Here is a 14,920-nt window from a genome sequence, read left to right as displayed (position 1 = left end):
CACCAACATGGCACATGTATACATAGTAACAAACCTGCACGTTGTGCACATGTACCATAGAACTTAAAGTATAATAAAATAAATAAATAAATTTGTGATATTTTTCTTTGGTTTCATAATAATGAGAAGAACAAAGAGACTCCCTCCTTCTGAAGCCTGGAAGCAAGAGCAAGTGACTGGCTGGCAAGCTCAGACCACTGTCACTACCCTGCAAAGCCAACCCTGGGAAGCACTAGATCCTATGTACCACAGCTAATTTCCATTCCACTGCAAATGTTTCTGTCTACAAGGACAGAATCAACTTTCACTTGGGAACTAGGATTAGAATGTGAAAAAGATGCAAAGATGCTGCCTCTCAAAGAACAATATTCATTCAACTGAACAAGAAATCAACTAATAATTGGCAAAGTAAATAGGTTTTTACAGAGCCATCTCTCCTGAGAAAGCCTTTCCCAGCTGAAGAAAAATTTTTTGGTTGCTGTTATTGTTTTAGAATAACATTTTCCAGGGTTAATTTTAGTCTCCCGATTTACTTTTCATACTTTGTCATCATGCCTGATTCCTCAAGACAAAAGACTCACTTTTGCCTAGACTTTGATCTTTGTTCTAGCAAAACTTTCAATGGGAAAGAAGTGAGCTTTCTTCTAAGCTGTGTGTCCTGTGACTGAGGTAGAAATGCAATGGCGGCACAGTGGCAGCCACTGCTCAGAGCGGAGTCTGAAGCCAGCCAGGGAAGAGGCCTGGAGGCAGGAACTCTCGAGTCCTTAGTGGTAAAAGCACAAATGAGTATTCTCTAAGTCACAGGGCTGCTCAAAGACACAGCCACAGATGAGAGGAAGCCGAGTGGCATTGATGAAGACCTCTCTTCTCCATTCTGCAAGTAGCAGCCTGCCATCCTTACCTCGGGCACTGGAAGGGGCAGAGGTAATCATCTGGGATGGTGCTGAGTGAGTGGAACTCAGGCTGGAGGAAGAAGGGCTTGCCTGGGACGAGGACAGAACAGAGACGTTGGTGACTGAGCCTTGGTACCTGGGGTTGGGATACGCGAGCTGCAAAGGGAGAAAAATCAGCAGGACAGAGGTCTGAATGGCCAGGACTTTAGGGCTGGCACAGTTTGCTTTTTCATGCCCTGAGGTGTTCTGCCCCAGTGCCTTATGCTATCCCCTGAGCCCTGATGGAGGCCAGGCTAATGGCTGGGCAACTAGGGGCCACCCACACCACCCATATGGAGCAAAGTTGTTGGGCTGGCCATACTACGGCGACCATGGAGGAAGCAGGGCTAAGCCAACAGGAATGCCAGGCAAGGGGGCAATCTGGCAGAGGATCTTTCCCGTGGGATCTCCTAAAGCAACCAGGACTGAAGCTGGATTTTCTTCTTGGGAAATAAGGCCTGGGAACCGAGACTTAGGATGGTGTGTGGAGGAACGGCAGCTTTCTAGCTCTGGTGAGGGGTGTTCTGAATTCAGGAGCTAGAGAATTAGGCAGGGTTGCCAAGCCCTCAGACTAGACATTGCAACAGCAAGGTGAGTTCTGTAGGCATGGTGCCCTGGCCCACTCTCCGTGGACAGCTCTGTACCTGCATGTGGTGGTACAGGTCCTCAGGAGCATCGCCCATGGAGCCGTCACCCAGCATCACCATGTTTCCTGCTTCACTAGACGCATGTGAGGAGAGAGAGGATGATGAATGGCGGCCTGTGCCCATCAAGTTCATGGGGCTGTGAGCAAGAGTGGGAAATAGGGAGGAGTCAGGCCCATGGCAGGTGGCAGGGGGACAGTAGAGCGGAATGTGTGGAATAGTCATCCCTGGTTTCAGCTACCACCGGTTTGGAGGGTTCCATAGTCAATGCTCATACCCATCTGAGGCCTGGAGCAGTCCTGAGCTGTACCCTGCTACTCAGGAGCCCTTGGTCTGGGAGAGACAATGGTGTGGTACACTGGACAAGCCTCTACCTACAGCTACATGGCTTATGGCCACTCAGTTGCATGACATTAGCAGTTTCTCAGGAGGAATAAGAGATATGCCAAATCAGGTCAAAGACCTCAGGTCCCCCTTTCTATGGGGTATTAGTCTGGGTCAGTGCCCACCCCGCCACCCCCCTACACCATGATGGGATCTGCTCCTTGGTCAGAGGCTTCTTCCTAGTGTGGGAAGCTACCAAAATAGCCGGCTGTGAACTATCTGCGGGCCTCCTTCCACATCTGTGGCCAAAAGGCTTGTCAACAGCTGTCCTCTAGCAATACCAGGAAAGCTTCTCATTCATTTGTCCCTTATTTACTAAGTGCCCACTCTGTGCTGAGCTGCTGCTCACACTGGAAAACAAGCCTAAGTGAGGGGCTCCTCTCACTAGTCTCCTCCTCCAACCTGGCCTTCCTGGCCTAGAGGCTTTCAGTATTCTCAGTTGAGCCCAGGCAAACCAGTCTTTGATGTTCACATCACTATGCTGTTTCTTCCTTAAAACTGACTTGGTGATCCTCATTCTCCTTGGGATCAAGTCCAAAGGCCTGCATGAACAAGGCCCATTCAGAGCTGATCCTATCCCCTTTCCATGCCCTGGAATCCAGCACTCCAGCCACTTGGTTCTACTCAGAGTGCTGACCAGGCTGGCTTGTTCATATCTTGAGGCTTCTGCATGTGTCAGTCGATTTTCCTAGATCTTGCCCTATCACCCTCCTAACCCCTAGCAAACATCTACTTATCCTTCAAGACTTACCCCAAATGCCCCCTCCTCCATGTTCCCACAGTATCATGTATACACTTCTCTTACCCAGGATAGTGACTGACTGAATGCAGGGTGTGGGTCCTATGGCAGGAGCCACATAAGTGTTTGCTGTGTGCATGGGTAAGAGGGAATATGAGTATACATGAGGACTCTTTCCTCTGACCCTTGACAATTTAGACTCACCTCTCCAGAGGGAACCCTCCCCAGCCCTAAGGCCATACCTGTGCCGGTGGGTCATCTTGATGCTCTCCGGACTCATGGGGCTATGGGATGCCAGAACATTTCCCCGTGGGGTGTTGGTGCCTGAACATGCAGGACTTAGCTTATCCAAACCTGGAAACTCCTGTTGAGAAATGAATGCCCCTTCATAGAGAGTAAAGAATAAATAAGTAACTAAGGGATGTGAGGGAATAACTGACTGGTGATCAAAAATGTAAAAGAAACAAAAAAGAATCATATGGTTGGCTGAACCTGAACTGCTGACTTCCTTTGGGCAATGCCCTCTTCACGACTAAAACACCCTCCTAACTGCACTGGAACCTAGACCAAAGGCCGTGTGCGAGGCCCCAGCTTGACTCCACAGTAAGAGAAGCACATCTGGAATAAACTGAAGCTGGTCTGAGCTCATAGGAGTGTGTTAACAGGTTTTCTCGCTACGGAATAAGTAGAACAAGATCTGGGAAGAAGGAGAGGAAGAGCTTATTATTAGTTGTCAATCGGTGGGCACCAATTACATAAGGATTGGTGTTGGGTTTTATTAGACTGCTAAATGGCCCAGCTCTTAGTGACCTGGGTTGTCTGTGACACAGTCTACGGGGAGACAGAACATAAAATCCTGATGTATGTAACTGAAAAATAGCACAGCTCTATTTTAGCTTAATTAATTCATATTAAGTATGTAGATTTCTGGGCAGACACTTCTGATCTCAAACCCTACTGGGTGACAGCATGTTTGTTTGTGTCCCTGTGTACAACTCAGAGGAAACAACTGTTAAGGTTTCCTCATGTCCTTCAAAAGCTGTAGTGAACAGGGGCCCTAAGTCCACTGGGGATATTTCTGAGCTTGGTGTGAAGAAGCACCGGGTTTTCCACCCGCTTCTTCCAAAGCATACAGAGGGCTAAAATGTATTTCTGTAGCTGGAGAAAGGCTATGTGTGCACACGGAAGAACGTGATGTATATAGGAAAGTGTTTTGTGCTTTTTGCTGCAACCCACATGGCAGAGAACCTCCTCACTGGCCAGGCTCCAGCCTGCTTGGGTCACCTGCTGTGATGGGGAAGTCTGCACACAGCAGAGACCAGTCAAACAGGCAGGAGACCCTGGAATGAGAGGTAGTGGAATGAATACCCACCAGACTCAGCGATACTGCCCAAGTTCTTAACTAAATGGACACTCCAATTTTAAGGCGGAGATGTAAAAGAGCTTCTCTGCATATTTCACCTTGAAATACCATGGGAGAATCCTAACAGAGGGAGAAATTTCAGGATCTCCAGGCTTTCCTCTGGAAAATGTGCCCCTACCTCTCAAACTACAACAAGCTTCTTTTTCTCTTTTCATGCTGTCCACACTTGTCCACACAGGCTGAGACCTGCACTGGGAGCCTGGAGGGACGGAGATGACCAGAACCTGCAGCATCCAAGAACAAAGCAGGTCCGCCCCAAATGGGTCAGGCCCACTGAGTTTAAGTAGTTCAACCTCCCTCAGGGCTCCTGTGGCCATGGTTATCCCTAGAGGGGGAATTTTTTGCTCATGACAACCTCGTGCAGCATTGAACAGCTCTACTTCTTGTCTCCCTGCCACTTCTGTCCAGTGGTCCTGGGTGATGAGAAGAGAACTTGGCTTGGGTGCCAGGTAGCAGCAGGTAATTGGGCTCATATCCCTTAAGATCTGGGAGCCAGCCTGTTTAGCAGGAAGGGATCTTTAGAAAACATTTGGAGTCAGCCCCACAGCTGAAAATGAGGTTTGGATATGTGAATAGGGGGCTCTATCCTCAGCCAGTCAGCATTTCCTCTAAGACCCTGCCAGGGAATACTGGTCCTGGAATATAAGTCCTATTTGTGTGTTTAAGTCCTTGGGCCAAACCCTACTGTGGAGGCTGAAGAGCTGGGCCAGAGTTAGGGAGACTTTCAGGAGCCTGGTCCAGCCCCAGGACCTGCTTGACTCCTTTAAGGACTGCTAGCATGAAAGTACTGCTCATCCTAGGCTATCTCAGATGTGAGCTTGGATCACGAGACATGATAGAGGAAGCTGGGAATAAGAGGGAGGGAGAGAAAGAGGGAGAAAAGGGAGTTGGGAGGAAGAGTAAAAAGAGGGAAAAGAGAACGATTAGAGGGAGGAGAAAGAATGAAGAAGGACAGGGAGAGAGGAGGAGGAAGGAGATGGTGAGAGAAGGCTGGCTCAGGCCATGCCTATCTCTTTAGGTTCTTGGGATGAAAAACATCTCCAAAAAGATCCCTACATGTGGGCCATATACGTTAGCTCTCTTCCTTCACATATGAAAACCTGTCTACTAGCACAGTGCCCTGAAAAACGTTCCCTGCCCTTGAATCTGGCTCCTACTTTGGGAGTGAGTGAGTGGGAGGATCCTCAGCATCCTTCCCCTGGATATAGCATCCATCCTTGCCCCCTGTCCCTCTGTAGGGAGGACAGCCTCTCTCCCCCACCCTGGCCCCTGCCCAGGCTCCCTCTCTCCTATTTTCCTTTGGTTTGTGGCGTAGGTCTGGAGGAAGTGACACCTGGTTCTACTGCAGCAGGGGCAGGACAGGGATCAACTTACATGGTAGAGACTGGCCCGCATCATCTGGAACTGATCAATTAGCTTCTTATGCAGAGGCCGCATTTCTGGGTGCACAAACTTCTCATGAACTGCTAGCCCAACTCCAAGGACATGAACCTATCAGAGTCACAAACAAGGCCACTCTGTGAACCATGAGCAGCCCCTGAGAACTGCTCATCTTGTAGTGCATGGCTTTTCTCACCTGGCTGCTGGTCCCCAAGCTCTCCAAGACATACCTGCTCCTGCATAAGCTCCTTGAGCTGGGTGATCTTCTCAGCATCTCCTGGGTGCTTGTTGATGTAATCTTTATCAAAGAAGGCCTGTGAAAGGAAAGGCCAAGTCAGGAAGACTCTTCCCAGGACTACTACTTAAATGGGGCCCAGGAGACTTGAGTCCACTAATACCACCTAAAAAGCAGCCAGGCTGTCCCCTCATAGGTACATACACCAGTCTGGCCTGTTTGAACTTCTGGCAATTAGAGGTGTGTTTTTTTGTCTGAGAAGGATTGAACGTGGCCAAGCCATCTAAGTCTGGATGCTGACCCCAGTCCCTCATGGAGCCTGGATGGCCTAGGTAGGGCAGGCAGGACTGGTGGACTGGGAGTAGGGGCTAGCCTCTTATCCAGCCTACAACTCACTTCTCCTGACGGGCTGGGCTCCAAGGCTCCTCTTGGAGGGCACTTAACATCCTCCCATAATCAGGATTACAGATTACCCATCTTAGAGTTCAGAGAATAAAAATGAAGAAAAGGCCCTACCAAACTGTGCCAAAGAAATAGGGAGTGATAGGGAGCTTAGGGCCTCATTCCAGGACCATGTCAAGAGAGGGCATGTAGGGAAGGCTACCTAAGGAGACTATAACCTTGAAAAGAGAAGCCTGTGAGCCGCCTTCCCAGCCAGGCTGGCTGCATGGGTTTGGCCTGTGGCCATAGCTTACCTCCTGATAGCGTGCAATGCCTCCATTGACAGCTGCATCAATGACACCATTCAGGCACATGCTTAGCAGGTTAATGTTGCCATGCACCTGCTTGTGTTGATACTGGCTGATCAGGGAGCGTAGCTCCTGGTTCTTATTCTCAACCACTTGGATGGCATTCTCCAGAGGGCTCACCTCCACCTAGGGGCACACAGCACACAAAGTCATCCCAGAAATGATGATAACCCCTCATCATCTTCCTGAGAGCTGGGGTCTAAGATCTGTGGTATTGATTCCCCTTCCTTGTTCCTGTGAACTTGAGACTCCCTGGACCCTTTCCACTTCTGTTGTCTGATTTATAGGCACTTGGAAGTACAGCACAGCAAATAGCGAAGAACACTAGTTCTGAAATCAGAGCACTCTGGTTTCTTGAATCTCAGAGAATAGTTTTCTCATATGTAAAGTAGGAGGCTGAAAATACCTGCTGCTCAGGGGTGTTGTATGGATTAGATAAGAGAAGGTACACAAAGATCCTAGCACAGGGTTGACCTGTGGGAGCCTTGGCCAGGCAGGTGGCCGACGCTCTCTTTTTCTTTAGTCCTTAGAGAAGGGCCCCCAGAGCTGGGGCTGATGGAGCAGTTGTGAAGCTCAGCTTCATCTGAGACATGTCTCACCAGTTCCCTCCTCTCCACTTCAAACCACCGAGAGATGCCAGGCAAGCTGTGGGTCAGGGTCAGTGTGGTACGTTCAATCCACAGGCTCTGTAGGGAGGGAACAGGCAGGTATGGGCAGTTAGGCAAGTTTTGCCACACCCTGCCTACCTGAGGGATAAAACAGTGGTGAGTTCCCAAGAAAGTTGAGCTTGCCCCTGGACTTGCTGTGTGTACTGCCCGTTTTCCTAGATTTGTTCACCTTGAATTCATTCTCCTTGTCCTTGGGGCCTTTGTGAAAAGGCCTGTCATACCGGAACTTCCTCACATTGTTGACGCGATAGAAGCTCTTGACTCGATCTGGTACCCTATCCATCTGCAGAACATCCACATAATCTGGAATGGGCGTCACTGCATAGATCTGCAAGTCTGGGCAGGAAGTGAAGGAGAAACACAGACTTGCCAGAGCTGGACCTGAGAGGCTGACCCCTGTCATCTCCTCAAAGGGGAGAAGTGCACCACAGTCCCTGCTCCTTACTGACAGCCCAGTAGGGGAGGCAGTGGCATCTCTAGGGGCAGATCAGACCCAAGCACAGTTAGGTAAATCCCTATCTGCTCTCTCCCTCTCCCTGCTCTAGTAGTTGAGTTTCATGAGCACTCAGCCAAGGTGAGATGTCAACAGCCAAGTGTTCTCTGGTGCCCCTTTAAGAAACAAAGGGAAAGAGGGGAATGCAGGCATCCACCCCATGGGAGTGAAAGAAGGCTGCAAGGGTCTGGGCTTCCCCTCTATAGGTAAAGCATATTTACTGAAGAACAACTTTTAAATAAAATACTGTTTGAAATTTTTGTGGAAAAAAAGCAGATAAGAGTCCACTTGCCCTCCCTTCTCTGAAACAAGCTTGCCATAGTCATGGCAACTGTCATGTGGTCCCCAAGGAAGCTGTGTGTGAAAGGTGAGGGGAAGGGCAGTGTTTCCATTCAGACTTCCAAGTGCCACCAAACCAAAGGAACTCCTCATCTTCTCCTGCTCCACACATCCTTGGGCCCTGCCCCAGTCCGCCTGATGAAGAGAAGGGACAACAATAGTACACATGGGAGTAGAGCAGGGCACAGCACAGGTGGTATCCCTGTGACAAGAGCCCTGATAGGACCCCAAGTCACCCTGTACAGTGATTGCTCCTGGCTGCCTGGGCAGACTCCTCATAGGGCAGGGTGAGGATTAAGCTGTTGGAAGCAGCCAGCCTGAGGGATAAAGGCCTTCCTGAAGCCCCACTGATAACTAGACCACCCACTGCTAAGGGCGCGCCACTGCTTTCTCTTTGAGGTATTAGTGCCTTGCTAAGTGTGTGCTAAGCAATGAGGACACACTCAGGTTTAGGACTATGGGATATCTAACCTGTATGGTTGGCAATGTGGTACAGGGGCAGCTGACTGGGTGGATCTCACCTCCCAGGGCCCCTGCCCTCCTCCTCCCACCCAGTATCAAAGGATACACTGGGCATCGCACTGTAGGATGGCGTCATCAGGATGGTTGGGGTGCTGCATGGCGACAGCCTGCGGAAACTCACTGAGCATCCTCTGCTGGAAGGCCTCCAGCCTCTCGTAGTCATGGCCACGGCACACGTATTCTTTGTTCTGCCACAAACAGAAGAGCACACTCTATGTATGCTTTGCTTGTAGCCCCCCACCTCCACCCTGGAGTCAGTAGCTACATATAGCACAAACATATCTTAGGAGCCTTCTCTGTATCAGGCCCTGGGACAGGCACAGGGCATTGCACTTAAGGAGGCAGAAGAAAAACAAAGCGAGAATTACACTGTGGTGTGGCAGCCCCAAGGGAAGGGTACAGGCTGCAAGAAGCTTGGAAGAAGAAGAAAAACCTTACGCAGGAAAGAGAGCAAGGTGGGAGATGGGATTTTAGAAAAAGCTATGTTAAAAAAACGTCCCGAAAGGTCCACCTAGGTCAGGCTGGTATGGTATGGTGTGAGTGGAGAAGGGCAATCTATGTGGGTACCGTGACAACCAGGGCAACAACAATCAAGACAGGAAAAGGTGGAGCTGGAAAGAAGGTGTCTGTGTAGAGAACTTGTAGAAGCAGTTGGGCAGAGGGGGCACTGCCAGCCCCTCTTGACATGTCTTCAAAGGAAGAAAGAGAGAGGCGTCACAGGGCCAGCCATATGCTTCCCGGGACAGGGTTAATCACTGGGCAGGCCTTGGAATACCCTGACCCTGACTCCAATGTTACCAAGGAGTGATTGCTATGGGTGCCACCAAATAATTTTAAATGGGGTGGGGGGGGGTGATCAAGTGTGTGATTCTGAAGGATCACTTTTATTAGTTGGGAGAAACAGTCTAATGTTGCCCAGTGCCCAGTAGGTATTCAGTAACTGTTTATTACATTAGTAACCCTTTGGCAGCAAATTTCTTTGCAAACATGTCAGCAGAACAAATAAACATCATGCTAAGTACAGACTTCTTAAAACTTTATGTTATGTCACATTTACTTTTGGTTATGTCTCAGTTTTTCTCTTTGTGGACAAGGCACCCCCAACTCTGCTTGCTCTGCCTATGTCATAGCTGGTCATGAGTGGGTGGCTGGAGGAAGTTCCCCTGAAACCCACTGGTGATACAGTCTGCCCATCCAACTGCCTAGCCAGACCCATTTCAACAAAATGGTATCAGGCACTGCCAGCCCCTCTTGGCATGTCTTCAAAGGAAGAAAGAGAGAGAGAGGCGTCACAGGGCCAGCCATATGCTTCCTGGGACAGGGTTAATCACAGGGCAGGCCTTGGAAGACCCTGATCTTCTTGAAATAGGATTTCTGTCTCATTTTTACTTCCTCTCTCACTATGGGAGAACTTGGCTAAGGCTGGGCCATGTGTCTGTATTGTTTTTTTGTTTTTTTGAGATAAGAGTCTTACTCTCTTGCCCAGGCTGGAGTGCAGTGGTGCAATCTGGGCTCACTGCAATCTATGCCTCCCGGGTTCAAGTGATTCTCCCACTTTAGCCTCTCAAGTAACTGGGATTACAGGTATCTGGCACCATGCCTGGCTAATTTTTGTATTTTTAGCAAAGATGGGGTTTCACCATGTTGGCCAGGCTGGTCTCGAGCTCCTGACCTCAGGTGATCCACCCGCCTCAGCCTTCCAAAGTGCTCGGATTACAGGCATGAGCCACTGCGCCCTGACTGGGCCATGTGTCTGGATGAATCAGAATGGAAGGGATTCTGATTCTGATTAACGCTAGGAAGAAAGTTAAGGTCAGGAGGAGCAGGCTGGCCTCTCCAGTGGAACAGACCAGTAGTCAAAGGACAGAGATATTTCTACATCTTTTGCTTGATAAATAAAACTGACAAAGAAAGTACTTGTGAAGAACTAGCCTTTTCATATCATTCATATGTACAACCCTCATCAACGTCTGTTCATGGGTCAAATGATGAGAAATATAAATTCCCTCAAGAAGGGAGGGTTGGATGTTTTCCTGACTCTTTGCAGATTAATAGATAATCACATTTGTGAGGCGAGGCAGGCAGATGGCCCAGAGAAACCAAGCTGATAGAGCTAAAGTAATAGATGGCCTGTGCATTCAGGGATGGTAGGAGAGTAGCCTAGCCTTCTGGGGAAGGCCCAGCAGGAAGAACGCACACAGTTTGACCTTGAGGCTGACTGTTGGTTTCATATTCACTTGGGCAAGAGCTCCAGCATCCCCACAAAAGACAGATCTGGCCCCCACTGCTTTGTACCTGGTTCTCACCATGGGCCAGGCAAAGAGCTACCTCCACTGGGACTTATTATTCTGCCACAGATGAACTGAGCAGCTGAAATAAGGGAAGGTAGCATGTGGGTTGGCTGAGGAAATTTGTATGCATGAATTATACATGCATTATGCCTCTCGTTGAGATTGCATCTTGTGTGGAGATGGGAATCGATTGATGGGTGATATTTCCTAACACCTCTTGTTATTTTTCCTCCATTACCAGGGTCTTTGAAACCACATTTGAACATTTGGACTGTTACTTGTGAGCATGATGTGGATGGCTTAGATGCAGGTTTTATGCCAGGTCCTACCTGTCAGAAAGCTCCAACAACCCTGAGACACTAATGTGTCCTGTGACATGAGCATGAAAGGGTGGGAAACAGGTTGGACTACGATGGAGCATTCCTGCTTGGCAGAACAGAAACAGGGGATACCAGGGCCTGATTCTGTAATATCCAAAATAATGATGTTTTATAGTGAAATTTCATTTTTGATGTACAAATTGTGGATCTATACAGGAAGAAGAAAATGACAAGAAGGCATAATTTGAAAAGATAAAATGAGAAAAAGGCAAGTTACAAGACCAGAATCATTAATTTGTCACAGGACTTTCTGGAAATGCTTTTGGTTTCTAATTCTTGTACAATTGCTTCTACTTCTTTTGCTGACTTCCACCACTTCCATTATTCTTATATGATCTATGCTGATGGGGCTAGCAAATATGCCACTTCTAAAATGCCTGGGCTGGATGGTCACTAGAGATGAAGGAGGCCCAGTCCTCTTAAGAAAGTCTCTCTACTCATTCCTGGCTGGGCGCATTGGCTCACGCCTGTAATCCCAGCACTTTGGGAGGCCGAGGCGAGCGGATCACATAAGGTCAGGAGTTCGAGACCAGCCTGACCAACATGGAGAAACCCCGTCTCAATTAAAAAATACAAAATTAGCCAGGCGTGGTGGCGCATGCCTGTAATCTCAGCCACTCGGGAGGCTGAGGTAGGAGAATCGCTTGAACCTGGGAGGTGGAGGTTGCGGTGAGCCAAGATCGTGCCATTGTACTCCAGCCTGGGCAACAAGAGTGAAACTCTGTCTAAAAAAAAAAAAAAAAAAAAAAAGTCTCTCTACTCATTCCCATTCTGCTACTAGAAACACTCCTGTGGAATAGAGTTAGAGCCTTCCTGGGGATCACAATTAGGCAGTGAGCTTGCTGTCCCTGTCATATTGCCAATGCTCACACAGATCGTTTTTCCTTCTAGCCTAGAATGATTACTGCCCAAGAAAAGTGCAAGTTGACCTGCCTTACTTCTGCAATGTGGTTACCCTGGACTCTGCACACTAGCTTTTTTTAAAGGAGCTATTAAGCCCGGTTGACCTTTGATGTGATAACAAGCTTGTTATTGCTCATTGGCTAACCCAATTTCTCCAAGAAGACAGGATCCCAAACATATCAAAGGGAATTTTCCCAGCTACTTGCTGAGGCTTGTGGACAGTGAACTTTAGTTAAAGATATTGGAACTGGGGGTGATCAGCGATTAGCGATTAGGTCTCAACTGCTCCAGGGCCCACACATCAGGGCAGCTTCATTTAGATCATCTGAGAACACATCTCTATGGGATTCAGCCTATAGCGTATGTTGACTACTCCTGGAGCCTCTGAGTTGTGCTGAATAAATAAGAAAATCACAACTGGTGTCAGTAGATCTATGCTCAGTCATCCTTTCCACTCTTTTTATATTCCAGTTCAGCCTGCCAGGGAACGGTAGGGAGAAAAGGCTGTTGTCATCCTGGGTCAGAGAACTGGCTGCCTAGAAGAGGCTTTCTACAGCCAAACCCAGTGCTTGGCAGCTCCCTCAGGATCCTAGGAGCCACATGCTGTGTTCTTCAGGTTCTCTCATACCAACAGTTCTCCATCCTGGCTGCACAGGCTACAGTGCAGCCAGGAGGAAAAACCATCATCTTAGATGACAAACCCTAAGAGGCCAGTCTACTGTTAAAGTCAGGGCTTTACTGGTGCCCTATATGGCTGAGAAGAGTCACAATGGAGGTTCCAGGCACTGGAGGCAGAAGTTGGAAGGCACCTATGGCACACTCTTAGACCCTGGTCACTTCCTGAAGAAACTCCATTGATTTAGTAAGAAAGCCACCCTCACACATTCCTGGTAGCTACAGAATAACAGAGCAGACTAAAACAGAGTCTGAAGTTGGCAGCCAGTCCAGTCAAATAAAACCAAATGCCTGTTGTTAACTGGTTTATCCTCTGTAAAGAAGTATTCAGTAGAAAAGGCAAAAAGGGGAAGAAAAGAATATAGGTTTTAAGTGAATTATGCGTAAAATATATAAGTTCTTGTGACCATCTGAATGGACTCACCCGAAGAAAGAAAGGAAACTTCCTGCCATAGAAGCCGACCCGAAAGAACTCAGGCTCCAGGCGTTGCTGCTCCATGATGTTGTCATAGTAGCTGGCCTCCATTTTCTGTGAATGAGAAAGGTCTTCAGGTTGGCTTGACTGCTATTGGTATCCAAAGGAAGTTCTCCCAGGCCCAACTGGACACTGTCTTCTGGAAAGGGATCATGGCAACTCAATCTAGATAAGAAGTAAGTGAGCCTCTAGACATGACCAGCCTCTCTCCAGGGAGTTTCATCATGGAAGAGAAAGCCCTCCATCACCACTGTCTGATGGTGGGATGGGGACAGGCCTGCCCACTGCAGCCACGTGCAGCTGCTGTGAATGTCCTTCCTAGGGAATGGACTCAGCCCTATAGAGATCTGGGCTTACTGTACTTGGGAGGCACACTTTTAACACGGACATTTTCTGCCTGGGGATTTCTGGTTTTGACCAATACTCACTATACCAGTTGACCTCTGACTAGGTTGCTTGTAGCTGGCTACCATCAATTCTCACCACCATTTTGCATCAGTCCAACTCTTGTTCATCTATCATCTGACTAAAGATGCTAACAACTGTAGTGAGGAAGGCTCAGATGCCAACAGCACTGGTACTCACTCCAAGTTAAGATATTTTAAACTTGAAAAGCTAACTAATATCCATGATGTCTAGCATTCCAAGGTCTGTAACTTTTTTACTTGTGGCTGACCTGGCTTCACATTCAGAAAAAAACTTACTGCAACTTTGATTGGGAAGATAGCTATAATGCATTCAATCAAGCCAGCCTGCCAGAACTGGTTAAGAAGCCACTGCTAGAGGAACATGCCCAAACACCAATCTGGATCATAGAACAGTAGAGTTAGCCACAAGGATGAGGGTGCAGAAAGGGTGAGTTGAGACTGCTAGCCTCTTTTTTGCTGATGAAATCAGCAGCCATTATGATTCAGAGCCCAGCACCAGCAACCAGGAAAAATTTGGCGCAGACCTTCAAAGCCCATCGAGCATTTGATTTAATTTTTTAATATTCTGCATCAAAGAAGGCAGCAAGTACAACATGCTTAAAAGTGACCATAAGCAAAGTGGGGAAAGCTCTTAAAAAGATTTTGGATGAAGCATCCATAAACAAAACCATTCCAGGAAAAGCTTCTCTGTGAAGTTGAGCTGCCACCTCCTTCTTGAAACCACCATCCTATCCTGCCTATGCCACTTCTCCCTTCTCTGAGCACCAGTGGCTCTTGGGGTCTAGATCATACAATTATTTGTCAGGTGTTATTTTTGGTTTCCTAGTCAGACTGCAAGTGTCCTGAGGGCAGGAGTCTTGGCTTTTGTTTCTCTTGTATTGTCCGCAGCACTAAACTAAGGGCTGGGCCCATAGAGAACGCTCATTTAGAAACTGATGCCAGTCAGGGCTGGGGTGGGGGGAGGGGCACAGCTCACCCGAATCCAGCTGAGGCTCTGGTAATCATAGAGGCTCTCGTACTGACACGCCAGCTCCCTGCACAGTGGGATCCCAAACTCCCAGCTCTGTGTCAGAAACAGAAACAGGGCTTCAGCATCTCATCCTCAGAATAGCCTAAGCCCACATTAAACACATCAGAAGACACACAACAAAAGGTCTCCCGCCAGCTCCAACTCATGTGTCACAAAGAACATATACCTCAAGACCAATTTGGGGGGCATGACACAGCCGTGTGGCTTTCTAGCTCAAGCATAGTTTTTAG

At 48.3% G+C, this 14,920-nt stretch overlaps 1 protein-coding gene across 9 annotated transcripts in view; it reads right to left on the bottom strand.

Annotated features, from left to right (window-relative positions):
- The window catches only part of DOCK3 (dedicator of cytokinesis 3), a 711,442-nt gene that overhangs the window by 19,921 nt on the left and 676,601 nt on the right, over positions 1 to 14,920 (bottom strand). For 6 of the 9 annotated variants that reach the window (XM_034956564.4, XM_034956568.4, XM_034956565.4 and 3 more), the window contains 11 exons: positions 14,637 to 14,723; positions 13,182 to 13,286; positions 8,555 to 8,696; positions 7,324 to 7,490; positions 7,086 to 7,172; positions 6,433 to 6,612; positions 5,733 to 5,816; positions 5,497 to 5,613; positions 2,942 to 3,063; positions 1,577 to 1,715; positions 902 to 1,049 (listed from right to left, as the gene is read on the bottom strand). In XM_034956564.4, coding sequence (XP_034812455.3) covers positions 902 to 1,049; positions 1,577 to 1,715; positions 2,942 to 3,063; positions 5,497 to 5,613; positions 5,733 to 5,816; positions 6,433 to 6,612; positions 7,086 to 7,172; positions 7,324 to 7,490; positions 8,555 to 8,696; positions 13,182 to 13,286; positions 14,637 to 14,723 — 1,378 coding nt within the window. The remainder of the gene's footprint in view (positions 1 to 901; positions 1,050 to 1,576; positions 1,716 to 2,941; positions 3,064 to 5,496; positions 5,614 to 5,732; positions 5,817 to 6,432; positions 6,613 to 7,085; positions 7,173 to 7,323; positions 7,491 to 8,554; positions 8,697 to 13,181; positions 13,287 to 14,636; positions 14,724 to 14,920) is intronic. The other 3 variants (XM_057301776.2, XM_055109993.3, XM_055109994.3) reach the window with 1 other exon arrangement.

This window comes from Pan paniscus, chromosome 2, assembly GCF_029289425.2.
Source record: "Pan paniscus chromosome 2, NHGRI_mPanPan1-v2.0_pri, whole genome shotgun sequence".
Lineage (NCBI taxonomy): Eukaryota > Metazoa > Chordata > Mammalia > Primates > Hominidae > Pan > Pan paniscus.
Note: the sequence above shows the minus strand (reverse complement) of the source record. Positions and strands in the feature narration are given on the sequence as shown.